This window comes from Pseudophryne corroboree, chromosome 6 (assembly GCF_028390025.1).
Source record: "Pseudophryne corroboree isolate aPseCor3 chromosome 6, aPseCor3.hap2, whole genome shotgun sequence".
In the NCBI taxonomy this organism is placed as follows: domain Eukaryota; kingdom Metazoa; phylum Chordata; class Amphibia; order Anura; family Myobatrachidae; genus Pseudophryne; species Pseudophryne corroboree.
This window is the reverse complement of record NC_086449.1, coordinates 301,652,073-301,669,550: the sequence shown is the minus strand read 5'-3', so window position 1 is coordinate 301,669,550 and position 17,478 is coordinate 301,652,073. Positions and strand designations below refer to the sequence as shown.

The 17,478-nt window shown below is 46.0% G+C and overlaps 1 protein-coding gene across 1 annotated transcript in view; it reads right to left on the bottom strand.

Moving 5' to 3' along the window:
* Positions 1–752: 752 nt before the first annotated feature.
* LOC134932107 (G2/mitotic-specific cyclin-B2-like) overlaps positions 753–17,478 on the bottom strand; it is a 44,587-nt gene continuing 27,861 nt past the window's right edge. Inside the window, exons 2-9 of the mRNA XM_063926189.1 lie at positions 15,338–15,466; positions 15,149–15,262; positions 14,492–14,659; positions 12,521–12,679; positions 11,913–12,149; positions 1,615–1,755; positions 1,249–1,359; positions 753–1,047 (exon numbers count right to left, since the gene is read on the bottom strand). Of these exons, the coding sequence (XP_063782259.1) occupies positions 931–1,047; positions 1,249–1,359; positions 1,615–1,755; positions 11,913–12,149; positions 12,521–12,679; positions 14,492–14,659; positions 15,149–15,262; positions 15,338–15,466 (1,176 nt within the window). The 3' untranslated portion in view covers positions 753–930. The remainder of the gene's footprint in view (positions 1,048–1,248; positions 1,360–1,614; positions 1,756–11,912; positions 12,150–12,520; positions 12,680–14,491; positions 14,660–15,148; positions 15,263–15,337; positions 15,467–17,478) is intronic.

The window sequence follows — 17,478 nt, the reverse complement described above, 5'->3', positions numbered from 1 at the left end:
GCTGTTGCTTTCCCTGTTCATGTTGGTTAGCATTGATACCCTTCTTATAGTTGGCGTTGCTTTCCTTTACTGTGGTTAGCTATGCTATCTTTGTTATGGTGTTAGTTTGTTACCTCACCGCTTTGTGTTCTATCCTTCTCACAAAGTATATCCATCTCCTCGGGCAGTTTCCTAGACGGAGTCTGCTAGGAGGGACATATAGGGAAGGAGCCAGCACACACTATTTCTTAAAGTGCCAGAATCCAATGGACCAGATCTGTACCCCATGGTAATCTGCAATTCCCAGTATCCACTACGAGAAAAAAGGAAATTACCAGTAAGTATCAAATGCCTATTTTTCCATGAAAATGCATCTTAGATGCAATAGGACATTTCCATTGTTGCTTCACATGGAAAGGAATGAGGAAATCTCTTCCCTAGGACAAACCCGCTATAACAGCAAATACACAGATTAGTATATACACACCTGTGATATCTGTACTTTCAGATAAAATGCATGATGGGCATTTTATCTGTCCGTGTACATCCAGCATTAATGTTGGACAGAGGAAATAAAACCAGATTTAAAAAAAAAAAAAAAAAAACCACACATGGCAAGAACTTGGGACGATACAGTAATTACAGAGATACCAAGGCTGTGTTACCGGATACCCTGTAACATTTTGACCCCACATGTGCATGAGAGACACTAGGTCATACATTGGATAAAAAGGTAGAAATATCTTATGACAAAAAAATAAACCCACACAAGATTTCTTAAAAAAGGGGATGTTTATTTTAGATCCAGGAGTCTCAGCAGTTGCCAAATCCTCAAAGCTTAAAAAAAACCAACGTTCATTAAAAAACAAAAAAATATATGTACAGAGTCAGCAGCATTTATGCCTAATAGGCAGTGTCATAAAAAGTGCAAAAAAAGTATCTGTATGCTGTTCAGAAGACTGGTCTATTGGCAAGGCTTGCAGCAAGCTCAGCAACAATTGGAGACATCAGCTGAGGAATGGTGCTGATCTTCATCAGCTTGCTGTTAGCATACTTGTTTCTTACAGCCTGAAAGAAGAAAATTTACAACTGCTGAAACAAGTCAAGAAGAATCTTCTGGCAGGGCTGAGAGAGAAGTTAGCCTTGTAAGGGTTACTTCTAGAGCACATTCCCTTCATTACAGCAGACAGCACAATGCTTCCAGTAATGCTGGAATAGAGACAGTCCAGCACTCCTAAAGCCTAACCCCCTAGCTGCCCATTATCTTACCACATGCTTGGTCAAGTTCTGGTTGACTTTTCTAACATTTTTAGCCATGTGCTTCATTATCAGGGATAAGTCTTCCTCAGAGTAGCCAGTGTAGTGACTTTGTGTAGCACCCTGCAGGTTAGAAAAGCAGCCCTGAATCACCTGGTATATATGCACTAAAATGCAATGTCTATCAGAACAAGTATCATGTTTAGATAAAAGCAGATCTACCAAGCCAATATAACTGCACACAACTGAAAGCCAGTGTCCTCAAATAGCAACACTGGTATTCCTTCAGTGCAAGAAGACTAGCCAGCTATACGAATATATTTATAGTACTCACAAGCTGCTGATTTAAGTCATTTCACATAATGTAGATGCACTTACCCAGCTGCCCTGACAAAGCAGCTTTTGAGACAGACATAGTGCAGCTGCCGCTATCTCAGATGGGTGGAAGTGGACCATGTCATAATCAATCAAGGTAAGCTCCATCAAGTACTTTGCAAGAGTATGCTGTTCTGCGTCAGCCTATGAAGGAGGACTGTGGTTAGTGATGTTTATACATCTTTGCTGCACTTAGTTATCCTTGTAGCTTGTGGAAATAGTTTGACAATTAAGGAAAATCAATCCACTATGTAACCAATGAATTCTGATGGCAAAACAGAGACCATTCCACATTTAGGCAGGGAATAACTTCTGCTAAGTTTTACTTAAACAAGTCTATCCTTGATTTAATATATGGGACCAAATATTAAAAGTATTGCTATAAACCGATATCTACGACAAGGCTCTTGCCCCATGGAGAAGGATTAGCTTATACATAAAAAAGGATTTTAATACCTACCGGTAAATCCTGCCCATAGTCCATAACGGATATTGGGGGAAACTAGTACGATTGGGTATAGATGGGGTCCAATGTAGCCAGTGCACTTCAAATTTCTTCAACTGGGTGTGCTGGCTCCTCCCCTCTATGCCCCCTCCCACAGGCAGTTACAGGTTAAAAATGTGCCCAAAGGAGAAAGGACATATGAGCGAAGGAATATGACAAAGGGTGGTGAGATTTTACACACAAAACAAGTAACTATAGAACAAGAACCTGCAGAAAAGTCAACGCACTGAGGTGGGCACCCAATATTCCTTATGGACTACAAGAAAAAGGGTTTACCGGTAGGTATTAAAATCCTATTCTCCAAAATCCATAAGGGATATTGGGGGAATCTAGTAAGATGGGACATCCAAAAGCTTCCAAAACGGGCAGGAACATGCGGAGACTGCTGCAGCACCGCCTGCCCAAACTGGGCATCCTCTTTGGCCAGGGTATCAAATTTGTAGAACTTTACAAACGTGTTCTCCCCTGACCAGGTAGCAGCTTGGCATAGTTGCAAGACAGACTCCACCGGAAGCCGCCCAGGAAGAGCCCACTGATCTTGTAGAGTGGGCCTTCAGAGACTTGAGAACAGCAAGGCTGCCGACACATAGGCCTGTTGGATAGTAAGCTGAATCCAAGCAATGGACTGCTTTGAAGCAGGGCAACCCTTTCTGCACATCAGAGCACGAACAAGGAATCTGACTCGAGCCGTGCTCTTGACCGATCTTCAAGGCACGCACAGCATCCAATGCCTTTGGAGGAGCAGAAGCGTCAGAACTGGACGGAATTACAATAGGCTGATTTAGGTGAAACGCGGAGACATCCTTCAGCAGAAACTGCTGTCTACTCCGGAGCTCTGCTCTGTCCTCGTAAAAGACCAAGTACGGCCTTTTACACGATAATGCCCCCAATTCAGACATATCGAGCATCACAGTCTTCCATGTGAGGCACTTATCGGCTACCGTCAGATAGAAACCAGGAGTACTGTAGAAATGAATACTGCATCCAGATCCCTGGGAGCTGTAGGCAGCACAAAGGGAGGCTGTATGTGGAGTACCCCCTTGCAAGGTCTAAACTTCAGACAACACTGCAAGTTTCTTCTGAAAGAACAGAAAGCTGAAATTTGGACCTTAAATGGTAACCCAGACGTAAGCCCTTAGCCACACCAGCCTGCAGGAAATGTCCCAAGTGAAACACTGCAGGCAGATACGTGCGTTCCTCACATCAAGAGACATCTCTCCTCCAGATATGAGGAGTGTTTTGACGTCACAGGTTTCCTGGCCTGAACCATGGTTGCAATAACCTTCTTAGAAAGGCCCTTGTGAGCTAGGATGTTCTGCTCAACTTCCATGCTGTCAAACGAATTCGCTGTAAGTCCGGGTAGACGAACGGTCCTTGATGAAGATCGCTCTTCGTGGTAGAGGCCAAGGGTCTTTGACAGACATAGCCAGAAGATCTGCGTACCACACCCTCCAAGGCCAATCCATAGCAATTAGAATTGCCTGGACACCTTAATTCCTGATCCGCTTTAGCACCCTTGGGAGAAGTACGGCCAAGGGGACGCCAGTGCGTCTGCCATCGCCCGAAGGTCCCCGGTCCGTGAATAATACCAGGGAAGCTTCCTGTCGAGACGAGAAGCCATCATGTCTATTTGTGGGCAACCCCACCAGTTGATCTGCTGGAACACCAGATGGTGGAGCCCCCACTCCCCCAGGTGGAGGAGATCGTGACTACTCAGGAAGTCCACCTCCCAGTTGTCCACAGCCAGAATGAAGACTTCAGACATTGCTCTTGCATTTCTTTCCGCCCAGAGTATCCGACACTCGCATGCAGGCTTTGCCTTTTGTCCCTCCTTGATGGATATACGCCACAGTCGTGGCGTTGTCAGACTATGCACAAGGATCAAGCGATCCAGGTAGAGATGCCTGAAGCAGAGCATTGTAGAACACCCAAAGATCCAGAATGTTGACTGGAAGGGGGCTTTTGTGGGCTGACCACCTGCCCTGGAACTGCACCCCTTGAGTGATAGCTCCCCATCCTTGCAGACTCGCAGCAGTCGTGAGGAGGGTCCAATTCTGGGTCCCAAAACTCCTGCCCTCCAGGAGACTGGAGGACTGAAGCCACCACAGGAGGGAAATCCTGGCCTGAGGTGACAGCCAAATCATCCGGACCACTTGCTCAGGAGATCCAACTGAAACGTTCTGGCATGGAACCTCCCATACTGGATTGTCTCGTGGGAGGCAACCATATTCCAACAATCTTATGCAGAGATGTACGGACACCCGAGTAGAAGTGTAGTCGCCTTGTCCTCTGGTAGAAACATCTTCTGTGTCACAGTATCCAGCAACATCCCCAGGAACAGGAGCCTCCGAGTGGGCTCCAGGTAGGATTTCTGTCATTTGAGGATCCACCCATGGTCAGACAGAAGACGGATGGTGCAGTTGATATGGAGCAACAAAAGTTCCCTGGATCTTGTCTTTATCCGGAGTTGAAGCACCATCTCAGTCATCACCTTCATGAATACCCTTGGGGCTGTTGACAGGCCGAAGGGTAGTTTCTGTAATTGGAAGTTATAGTCCAGCAGGGCAAACCGCAGGTACGTGGGGGGGTGGGGAGTACTGGCGAACTCCAGCACTGTAGCCTTGAGAAACGAGCTCCCTTACCCAGGCATCCTGGCAGGAGGTCTCCCAGACGCGGCTGAAGTGACGCAGTCGAGCTCCCACCTAGAGATCCCCTCGGGGTGGGTGGGCACAGTCATGCTGAGGCTTTAGTGGAAGCAGAACTGGTGGACTGTTCCAGAGGACTGGTACTTGCAGGTTTTCTGGACTTACCTCTGGTACCTCTAGCCTTTGATCGAAATGTGCGAGACCGAAAGGACTGGACAGACAGTCCCCGGTCTGCCGGCAGGGCCCCAGAGTGGAGAAATGTGGATTTCCCGGCAGTAACCTTGGAAATCCAGGCATTCAATTCAACCCCAAAAAGCCATTCCCCAGAAAAGGGGCGAGAGAGACTACACATTACGTTTGGATTCTACGTCCGCAATCCAGTAACGCAACCACAAGGCCTGCGTGCCAACACCGATGTCTGAGCATTTGTTCCCCATCTCCTTGAGGGAATCAGAGGACACCGGTAGTGTCCTGAATGTGTTTCAGGAGGGTAACCAGTGTAACTAAGGGCATATTCCTCCCCCCCCCCCACCCCCCCAAGGGGCCCCCCTGAATTTGCGTTGCCCAAGAATGAATGGCATGAGTCATCCAGCAACCTGCAATGACCAGTCTTTGTGAAAGTCCGGCTGCAGTGTATATAGATTTTAGGGTAGTCTATCTTTCCATCCCCTGGATCCTTCATAGTAAAGGAGCCCAGGGCAGGCAGCACTGCCTTCTTAGACAGGCGAGAGACTGAGACATCCACCCCAGGGGGTTCCTCCCCAAATTTTCTACCTTGAGTAGCAAATGGGAAAAAAAGTGCACAAAAACTTGGACACTTGGAAAAAATTTTGTCTGGATTTTTCCAGGCCTATTTGAATAAGTCAACTCAGGAGATTCAAGGAAAGACATTGGGCTTGTTTTGTACAAAGAAAAAATAAGATTTTACTTACCGATAAATCTATTTCTCGTAGTCCGTAGTGGATGCTGGGGACTCCGTCAGGACCATGGGGAATAGCGGCTCCGCAGGAGACAGGGCACAAAAGTAAAAGCTTTAGGATCAGGTGGTGTGCACTGGCTCCTCCCCCTATGACCCTCCTCCAAGCCTCAGTTAGGATACTGTGCCCGGACGAGCGTACACAATAAGGAAGGATTTTGAATCCCGGGTAAGACTCCTACCAGCCACACTGTACAACCTGTGATCTGAACCCAGTTAACCGCATGATAACAGCGGAGCCTCTGAAAAGATGGCTCACAACAATAATAACCCGATTTTTGTAACAATAACTATGTACAAGTATTGCAGACAATCCGCACTTGGGATGGGCGCCCAGCATCCACTACGGACTACGAGAAATAGATTTATCGGTAAGTAAAATCTTATTTTCTCTGACGTCCTAGTGGATGCTGGGGACTCCGTCAGGACCATGGGGATTATACCAAAGCTCCCAAACGGGCGGGAGAGTGCGGATGACTCTGCAGCACCGAATGAGAGAACTCCAGGTCCTCCTTAGCCAGGGTATCAAATTTGTAGAATTTTACAAACGTGTTCTCCCCCGACCACGTAGCTGCTCGGCAGAGTTGTAATGCAGAGACCCCTCGGGCAGCCGCCCAGGATGAGCCCACCTTCCTTGAGGAATGGGACTTGACAGATTTAGGCTGTAGCAGGCCTGCCACAGAATGTGCAAGTTGAAATGTGCTACAAATCCAACGAGCAATCGTCTGCTTAGAAGCAAGAGCACCCAGTTTGTTGGGTGCATACAGGATAACAGCGAGTCAGTTTTCCCGACTCCAGCCGTCCTGGAAACCTATATTTTCAGGGCCCTGACAACATCTAGCAACTTGGAGTCCTCCAAGTCCCTAGTAGCCGCAGGTACCACAATAAGCTGTGTCAGGTGAAACGCTGACACCACCTTAGGAAGAAACTGGGGACGAGTCCGCAGCTCTGCCCTGTCCGAATGGACAATCGGATATGGCTTTTGTGAGACAAAGCCGCCAATTCTGACACTCGCCTGGCCGAGGCCAGGGCCAACAGCATGGTCACTTTCCATGTGAGATATTTCAAATACACAGATTTGAGCGGTTTAAAATGTTATTTGAGGAATCCCAGAACTACGTTGAGATCCCACAGTGCCACTGGAGGCACAAAAAGGGGGTTGTATATGCAATACTCCCTTGACAAACTTCTGGACTTCAGGAACTGAAGCCAATTCTTTCTGGAAGAAAATTTACAGGGCCGAAATTTGAACCTTAATGGACCCCAATTTGAGGCCCATAGACACTCCTGTTTGCAGGAAATGCAGGAATCGACTGAGTTGAAATTTCTTCGTGGGGCCTTCCTGGCCTCACACCACGCAACATATTTTCGCCACATGTGGTGATAATGTTTTGCGGTCACCTCCTTCCTGGCTTTGACCAGGGTAGGAATGACCTCTTCCGGAATGCCTTTTTCCCTTAGGATCTGGCGTTCCACCGCCATGCCGTCAAACGCAGCCGCGGTAAGTCTTGGAACAGACCTGGTACTTGCTGAAGCAAGTCCCTTCTTAGCGGCAGAGGCCATGAGTCCTCTGTGAGCATTTCTTGAAGTTCCGGGTGCCACATCCTTCTTGGCCAATCCGGAGCCACGAGTATAGTTCTTACTCCTCTACGTCTTATAATTCTCAGTACCTTGGTTATGAGAAGCAGAGGAGGGAAAACATACACCGACTGGTACACCCACAGTGTTACCAGAACGTCCACAAATATTGCTTGAGGGTCTCTTGACCTGGCGCAATACCTGTCCAGTTTTTTGTTCAGGCGGGACACCATCATGTCCACCTTTGGTCTTTCCCAACGGTTCACAATCATGTGGAATACTTCCCGATGAAGTCCCCACTTTCCCGGGTGGAGGTCGTGCCTGCTGAGGAAGTCTGCTTCCCAGTTGTCCACTCCCGGAATGAACACTGCTGACAGTGCTATCACATGATTTTTCGCCCAGTGAAGAATCCTTGCAGTTTCTGCCATTGCCCTCCTGCTTCTTGTGCCGCCCTGTCTGTTTACGTGGGCGACTGCCGTGATGTTGTCCCACTGGATCAATACCGGCTGACCTTGAAGCAGAGGTCTTGCTAAGCTTAGAGCATTGTAAATTGCCCTTAGCTCCAGTATATTTATGTGGAGAGAAGTCTCCAGACTTGATCACACTCCCTGGAAATTTTTTCCCTGTGTGACTGCTCCCCAGCCTCTCAGGCTGGCATCCGTGGTCACCAGGACCCAGTCCTGAATGCCGAGTCTGCGGCCCTTTAGTAGATGAGCACTCTGCAGCCACCGCAGAAGAAACACCCTTGTCCTTGGAGACAGGGTTATCCGCTGATGCATCTGAAGATGCGATCCGGACCATTTTTCCAGCAGATCCCACTGAAAAGTTCTTGCGTGAAATCTACCGAATGGAATCGCTTCGTAAGAAGCCACCATTTTTCCCCAGGACCCTTGTGCAATGATGCACTGACACTTTTCCTGGTTTTAGGAGGTTCCTGACTAGCTCGGATAACTCCCTGGCTTTCTTCTCCAGGAGAAACGTTTTTCTGGACTGTGTCCAGAATCATCCCTAGGAACAGCAGACGTGTCGTCGGAAACAGCTGCGGTTTTGGAATATTTAGAATCCACCCGTGCTGTCGTAGAACTACTTGAGATAGTGCTACTCCGACCTCCAACTGTTCTCTGGACCTTGCCCCTATCAGGAGATCGTCCATTTTCTTTGAAGAAGAATCATCATTTCGGCCAGTACCTTGGTAAGGACCCGGGGTGCCGTGGACAATCCAACCGGCAGCGTCTGAAACTGATCGTGACAGTTCTGTACCACGAACATGAGGTACCCTTGGTGAGAAGGGCAAATTGGGACATGGAGGTAAGCATCCCTGATGTCCCGGGACACCATATAGTCCCCTTCTTCCTGGTTCGCTATCACTGCTCTGAGTGACTCCATCTTGATTTGAACCTTTGTATGTAAGTGTTCAACTATTTCAGATTTAGAATAGGTCTCACCGAGCCGTCTGGCTTCAGTACCACAATATAGTGTGGAATAATACCCCTTTCCTTGTTGTAGGAGGGGTACTTTGATTATCACCTGCTGGGAATACAGCTTGTGAATTGTTTCTACTACTGCCTCCCTGTCGGAGGGAGACGTTGGTAAAGCAGACTTCAGGAACCTGCGAGGGGGAGACGTCTCGAATTTCCAATCTGTACCCCTGGGATACTACTTGTAGGATCCAGGGGTCCACTTGCGAGTGAGCCCACTGCGTGCTGAAACTCTTGAGACGACCCCCCCCACCGCACCCGAGTCCGCTTGTACGGCCCCAGCGTCATGCTGAGGACTTGGCAGAAGCGGTGGAGGGCTTCTGTTTCTGGGAATGGGCTGCCTGCTGCAGTCTTCTTCCCTTTCCTCTATCCCATGGCAGATATGACTGGCCTTTTGCCCGCTTGCCCTTATGGGGACGAAAGGACTGAGGCTGAAAAGACGTTGTCTTTTTCTCCTTTATACGGCAATACTTCCATGTGCCGTTTGGAATCTGCATCACCTGACCACTGTCGTGTCCATAAACAACTTCTGGCAGATATGGACATCGCACTTACTCTTGATGCCAGAGTGCAAATATCCCTCTGTGCATCTCGCATATATAGAAATGCATCCTTTAAATGCTCTATAGTCAATAAAATACTGTCCCTGTCAAGGGTATCAATATTTTCAGTCAGGGAATCCGACCAAGCCACCCCAGCGCTGCACATCCAGGCTGAGGCGATCGCTGGTCGCAGTATAACACCAGTATGTGTGTATATACTTTTTAGGATATTTTCCAGCCTCCTATCAGCTGGCTCCTTGAGGGCGGCCCTATCTGGAGACGGTACCGCCACTTGTTTTGATAAGCGTGTGAGCGCCTTATCCACCCTAAGGGGTGTTTCCCAACGCGCCCTAACTTCTGGCGGGAAAGGGTATACCGCCAATAATTTTCTATCAGGGGAAACCCACGCATCACACACTTCATTTAATTTATCGGATTCAGGAAAAACTACAGGTAGTTTTTTCACACTCCACATAATACCCTTTTTTGTGGTACTTGTAGTATCAGAAATATGTAACACCTCCTTCATTGCCCTTAACAAGTAACGTGTGGCCCTAAAGGAAAATACGTTTGTTTCTTCACCGTCGACACTGGAGTCAGTGTCCGTGTCTGTGTCGACCGACTGAGGTAAATGGGCGTTTTAAAGCCCCTGACGGTGTTTGAGACGCCTGGACAGGTACTAATTGGTTTGCCGGCCGTCTCATGTCGTCAACCGACCTTGCAGCGTGTTGACATTATCACGTAATTCCTTAAATAAGCCATCCATTCCGGTGTCGACTCCCTAGAGAGTGACATCACCATTACAGGCAATTGCTCCGCCTCCTCACCAACATCGTCCTCATACATGTCGACACACACGTACCGACACACAGCACACACACAGGGAATGCTCTGATAGAGGACAGGACCCCACTAGCCCTTTGGGGAGACAGAGGGAGAGTTTGCCAGCACACACCAAAAACGCTATAATTATACAGGGACAACCTTTATATAAGTGTTTTTCCCTTATAGCATTTTAATATATATAGTCATATCGCCAAATAAGTGCCCCCCCTCTCTGTTTTAACCCTGTTTCTGTAGTGCAGTGCAGTGGAGAGCCTGGGAGCCTTCCCACCAGCATTTCTGTGAGGGAAAATGGCGCTGTGTGCTGAGGAGAATAGGCCCCGCCCCCTTTTCGGCAGGCTTCTTCTCCCGTTTTTCTGAGACCTGGCAGGGGTTAAATACATCCATATAGCCCCCAGGGGCTATATGTGATGTATTTTTAGCCAGAATAAGGTACTATCATTGCTGCCCAGGGCGCCCCCCCCAGCGCCCTGCACCCTCAGTGACCGCTGCTATGAAGTGTGCTGACAACAATGGCGCACAGCTGCAGTGCTGTGCGCTACCTTATGAAGACTGAAAAGTCTTCTGCCGCCGGTTTCTGGACCTCTTCACTTTTCGGCATCTGCAAGGGGGTCGGCGGCGCGGCTCCGGGACGAACCCCAGGGTGAGACCTGTGTTCCGACTCCCTCTGGAGCTAATGGTGTCCAGTAGCCTAAGAAGCCAATCCATCCTGCACGCAGGTGAGTTCACTTCTCTCCCCTAAGTCCCTCGATGCAGTGAGCCTGTTGCCAGCAGGACTCACTGAAAATAAAAAACCTAACAAAACTTTTACTCTAAGCAGCTCTTTAGGAGAGCCACCTAGATTGCACCCTTCTCGGCCGGGCACAAAAATCTAACTGAGGCTTGGAGGAGGGTCATAGGGGGAGGAGCCAGTGCACACCACCTGATCCTAAAGCTTTTACTTTTGTGCCCTGTCTCCTGCGGAGCCGCTATTCCCCATGGTCCTGACGGAGTCCCCAGCATCCACTAGGACGTCAGAGAAATGACTGCTGTGAAGAAGCGTCCTCTAGAAGAGCTGTAACAGCCCTTATACCAAAATGAGGGGTTCAATACACCGAGTATAATCGGGATCCCCACTGACGGGATCTGCGTCATCCCCATCATCATCTGTATCAGAGAGCAGATCAGGTAAACCATGCTTCTGGGGACCTGTGCATCAGCCCTAGCAGCTAAATCTGCAACAGCTTGGTGCTGTAGTAGAGTCTTCTGCACAGCAGCAGTGAGCTAGGATGACATATCTGACATCGTTTTAAGAGACCCTAACCAGTGGGGCTCTGTACCCTCTCCCCCAGTCTCTTCACTAATTTGTGAAGATTGACTACCTTGCTCACAGGAAACAGTCATTAGACAATGGAGAGAATCTGGTGTGACAGATACTGTAGTTTGTGCTTACCCATATTTCACAGCAAGCATAAACAGTTACAATGCAAGCCTGATTTAAATTGAAGAAAACTCTAGAGCTGCAGAGATATGCATCCTCTCCTGAGGGCACTTTTTTCTAAACTGCCTGTGGGAGGGGAGGAGCCAGCACACCCAGTTGAAAAAACTTAAAGTGCACTGGTACATACATACACTGCTTAAGTCTAATCATTAACCTTCCTTACATGTTGTCTAAATGGCTTTATAAACTTCCATTAAGTTAAACTACTCTTCGAGGGGGAGGCTAGACACAGATCAGTATTTGTGCAGACTTACACTGCAGGACTTGGATGCGCGTCTCAGAAAGTGAAGTGGTAGTGGTCGCCCCAAGTCAAAGTTCAGCTCGCGCAGAATGATCATTTCCATTTCCCTGATCTGTGACGCACTGTAGGCGTTGTCTGTGATGTAGACAAAGTCTGCGATCTCTGGTGTGTACATCTCTTCATATTTGGAAGCCACCAAGAGTGCAGTCACACCAACCAGCTGCAGCTTGTTCCGGGACACTGGCTGGACCTAGTTCGTGGAGAGCTTTAGTTTAGTTCCAGTTCAAATTAGAGTATAAAGCTGGGTACATAGATATGCAATCATACGACCAGTGACTGATCGGTACCCAGTCTATAGTTTACACTTGTCTATTACATCATCCCATCTGATGGGATGCTGTGATGTGCATTGTGTAGGGTGCACACGATATGTTGGGCTTTGACGTTAGCACTGTTCTACATGATTGCAGTGTGTACAGAAGTGAGCGTTTCATGGAACCCCTGGACATATTACAAAGATGTGTATGCTATGGACTGTTCTGGATTGTATTCATAAGTGAAGTTGGAAAGCTAGTCTCAACTTTACATTGTTCAAGGGTAGATTACGTAAAAATGACTTACTTGAAGAAACCGATCCATTATGGCAATACCCAAGTACAATGTCTCCTGAAGCAGTTGAAATCTGGAATGAACTTGGACCAGCCAGTCAACCAAGATGGCCCTCATGCGTTCATTCACCTCCTTTCCATCAAGATACCTTGGTCTTATAGACTGTTGGAGCTAAGTCATGGATTGTAGGATAAAAAAAAAAAAAAAAAAAAAAATTATATATTATATATATATATATATATATATATATATATATATATATATATATACACACACACATATATATATATATATATATATATATATATATATATATATATATATATATATATATATATATATATATACATACACACACACACACACACAATTAGATTGCAGAAGTAATGTACTAAACTGTGTCAGTGAGGCAGACAGTGTTAGATTCTCCCCCTACGACCAATTACCATCAATGATTATGTGCAGTGTTGGACCCACAGGGACATGGTGGCATCTCCTGGGTTAGTCAGTGGGTGCGGCGATGCAGTCAATTGGATAACTCCAGGTAGTTAGCCCAGGCGCTAACTACCTGCAGAAGGAATAGAATCCCTCCCAAAAATGGAGAAACGGATGCACTTACAATAAGAATGCACACAACTTAATCTTTTAGATCTCTTGCCAAGACAGTGCACAGCACAGATTCCAAGCAGAAGTGCATCAGACAGCCACCTTCAGGACAGTTTGGAAGCCACCTAATGTTTTTTCTACTAGGTGCCCCTACTTTCAGCCTGCAAATGGCTCTGCAATCCACCCTGTTCTATTGAAAGGAAAGAATTTGATTTCACCAAAATAGTATGGAGTAATTTATTAGAACTATTTTGTAAGTGTTTAAAGCAACTGTTTTTAAATGGTCAGAAGCCATGTTTCTGAATACTTCTGCTACCTACAGGATTCTATAGGAGATTGCCTAGAAAACATTGCATGTTTAGCCTGTTATTCTCGCCCCCCCCCCCAATAAAAAAAAAAAAAACCACCACTAAATTGGCAAGAGTGCCACTCAAGACATCTCATACTGGGGTGATGGCCTCTGTCCCCAGTTACTGGAATCTGATGAGCCAGAATAATGGTACTAGTTTTTGCTGCACATATCTATGGTGCATAAGTGCAAATAAGCAATGCGACTTGTGATTTAATTGTCTAGCCTGATTATGAAAGGCACTTTACAGTCAATGAGGAGAGCTGGACCTTACTATTGAGTAGTTTGTCTTTAAACACATTAAGATGTTCAAGGTAGTCTTCATTAAATAGGTTATTTCAGGAAGGCAGAAATTCACCCCACATTTGCTACTTTACAATAGTAGTCCATCAATGCAGGCACTCACAGGTGTTTTGCAATTACCAGTTTAGTCACCAATTAAACAAGAGCTACAAACTGCCACAAGGAATGAAGGACCACCCTGCCTACTTAACTAAGGAGTAAAACCATTCTTTATGGCTGCCACGGAATTTAGGATATTTTAAAACAGTTTTAGCAGTCCCCGTTTATAGCATACCCCCTAATGGAGTGGTAAACACAGCCTCAGAATAGCCTTAACAGCAGAAACATCAGCTGTACTAGAGTCCACACACCTATAAGATCTGGCCCTTCAAGCATAAATACCTTATCCATTAAGTTAACAATTTGCATGTACTAGATTTCATGATTTTTAGCATATATAAAAATAGGCAGGATGTCTTGAAAACCGGGAAATATCTTTTGGTATGAAGAATTAGTTTGCGCACAAAGTTAGTAAGTTATTGCTAGTATATGGAATGTCACATTTAAAAATACCAAAGAAGAGATGGCAAACAAAAGGTGAGAGTACACCAAGGCTGTGACAAGTAACAATACTGAATTTTCTGTTTCATTGTCAGTCTGCTGTAAGTACTCTTTAAAGTTCTGTATCTAGTGTTGCAGGCCTTTCTTACACAAACAATACAAAGTTCAGTAACTTAGTGACTTACCTCCACCTGTTTCAGGTAGTTATAGATGTCCATAACATACTCGCTGCATAGTTGAGGGTTGCCAGCATCTTCAACATCAATATCTTCCACATTTGTTAGAGCATCAGAGAATGCCTGACACAGTTCCTCTTCCTCTTTGGACACATCCATAGGAATTGGAGATGGAACCTTGCAAGTAAGGTTAGAAAGCCGCATCCAGGATTAGAATACTGCACCATAAGGTCAACAATTACAAGGGACAAAGTTCTGTTGGTATTTTATATTAACCCTTATTAATTTTCACCTGTGTGCTGACCTGGGGTAGCCGACCTGTGCCGGCATGATGGGGTCCTGCACCCCCCTGGACCCATACCTAGTATTAGGGGGGGGGGGTGGAAAAACAGTGACGGAGAAGCCTTGTCGATCGGCCTGGGGACTTAACCCTATATCTGCAGATATACGCAACTAAGATCTCCGTATTATCTGATTATTATGTAGTATTATTACTCACTCAGTGTGCATTAGGGAACACAATTTTTTTTTTTTCTTACACTATTTTATATTCTCATTTCACAAGGACACAATATAATTTCATTTAATTACCATAAGCAAGAGTATTCCCAAGAATCTGATTTTACTGAAATTACAGGCCTATTAACATCAATGACTACAACTTACCTTTGCAGGTGATTCAGTCAGTGTCACCTTCACTAGCATAGCCTTTGGTTTTATAATCACGTTTGGCACTTTGGTAGCTGGAGGGTTGATAGTCTTTGCCACTGCATTAGTGTTCTGCAAACAGATAACAAAAACATAATAATATCTGCTTGCCGGTTAGATCTACCACTGATTATAGCCAATTCATACCTTTACTAAAGGCTGCTTTCCACGTACAGTCACCTTGTTGCCTATTTCGCCAAGTGCAGCTCTCCTGCCATTCAGCTGGGCTTTGGATCTCATTGCACCTGCAATAGCATTGTCAGCTTCACGGGGACCCTGGATGGAGAGATCTTATGAGCAGCAGAAGAGCTATAGAACAGGCAAGTAGATTGCCACAACTAATCTTAAGCACCCTACACACTGACGGCAGCAATTTGGACGAGGAATGATATTTATTGTCCAAATTGTTTTGCACTGAAAAATGACAGGAAACCGGTGATAAACGACTGCAGGGATGCACATTGTTGGTGCCTACACACTAATATGAACGATATATCATTCATATTGCCAGTCACCCAGTGTGTAGGGCGCTTTACACTTAGGAATTATTTTGTTAGGAGAATAGTAGACATTTATCAATGCTCTCCGGAGATCTGTTTTATACAACTTCACTCTGCAGTTAAATACTGGCTTAAGAAATTCCCAGTTATTTATATAGTGCATATATCACACTGAACTTCAGAGATTAGTCTTCCCATCAGTCCTGCCACAGTGAATCTCAATCTACATTCCTACCACATGTTAACCAATAAGGTTAATATTCTATCAGAATCCAATTAGCTTGCTAGTCAGTTTTTGGTTTGTGGAAGGAACACCATGCAATATGGTGAGAGCATATGACCTTCTATTGGGGTTCAGTTCCTACTGAGGCCCTAACAGGAGATATGAGATCTACCATTGCACGAGACAGACCATTCACTTTATTTATGGTAGCTGTCTGTAAACAGAACAGTGGAGCATCCTTAAAGTATGAGCTATGGTAGGTGAAGAAAAAAAAATAAAAAAAAATAAAACGCATTTTTTAGCACCCCCTGGACATCAGCCAATAAATGAAGCCAGGGAATCCCTACATCTGCATAAGCCACAAACTCCAGAGGTAAAAAAAAAAAAAAAAAAAAAAGTTACACCCCACTGTACATCACTGCTGCAACTACTAGTCACAAATGTACTGTAGGAAAGCTTTCATAACAGACTGGTATGGCTAAAACCAAGTTGGAGAAAGGACCCAGGCCCAAACAGGGTAACCAAAATGTACCCTCACAGGCTTGCTTCACTCACCATGCTCGGTGGCTCACTCACCAACAGGTTACTAAAGAGAGAAGTTGGTGGCGTGGATAGTTAAAGTACTATCCCACCAGCCTAGCTCCACCCCCTGACATCATAGGTCCTTTTGGCCACTTGGTTCTACCATCTACCATGGGACATGGGGGGTCTATTTACTAAGCCTTGGATGGAGATAAAGTGGTCAAATATAAAGTACCAGCCAATCAGCTCTTAACTACCATGTCACAGGCCGTTTGAAAAAAAATAAACCAAACACACATTTTTTTTATTTTTTTTTAAATAACCTACTGGTAAATCCTTTCCTTGTAGTCCGTAGAGGATACTGGGGTACACATTAGTACCATGAGGTATAGACTAGTCCACTAGGAGCCTTCGGCACTTTAAGAAATCAATAGTGTGCACTGGCTCCTCCTATGCCCCTCCTACCAGACAGTCTAGAAACTATGCCAGAGGAGACTGACATACCATGAGAGAAGGATAGTGGCAAGATTCCAAACAAACACAAGGAAAGCCATGCTAGCCAAACATGAAACAAGAACAGCAACAGCTGAACCAACATTACTTAACCAAGTAACAGTGCAGAAACCAAGCACCAGGTGGTGCCCAGTATCCTCTACAGACTACAAGAAAAGGATTTACTGGTAGGTAATTAAAGTCCTATTTTCTCTTACATCCTAGAGGATACTGGGGTCCACAGTAGTACCATGGGGATGTACCAGTGCTCCCAAACCGGGTAGGAGAGAGTGCAGAGGTTCCTGCAGAACCGATTTACCAAACTGAAGGTCCTCAGAGGCCAAAGTATTGAACTTTTAGAACTTTGCAGACGTGTTCAACCCAGACCAAGTAGCTGCTCAGCACAGCTGTAAGGCAGAGACACCACGGGCAGCTGCCCAGGAAGAACCCACTGACCTAGTAGAGTGGGCATGTACAGATCTAGGAACCGGCAAACCTGCCATAGCGTAAGCATGCTGATAGTAAGCTTGATCCAGCGAGCAATAGACTGC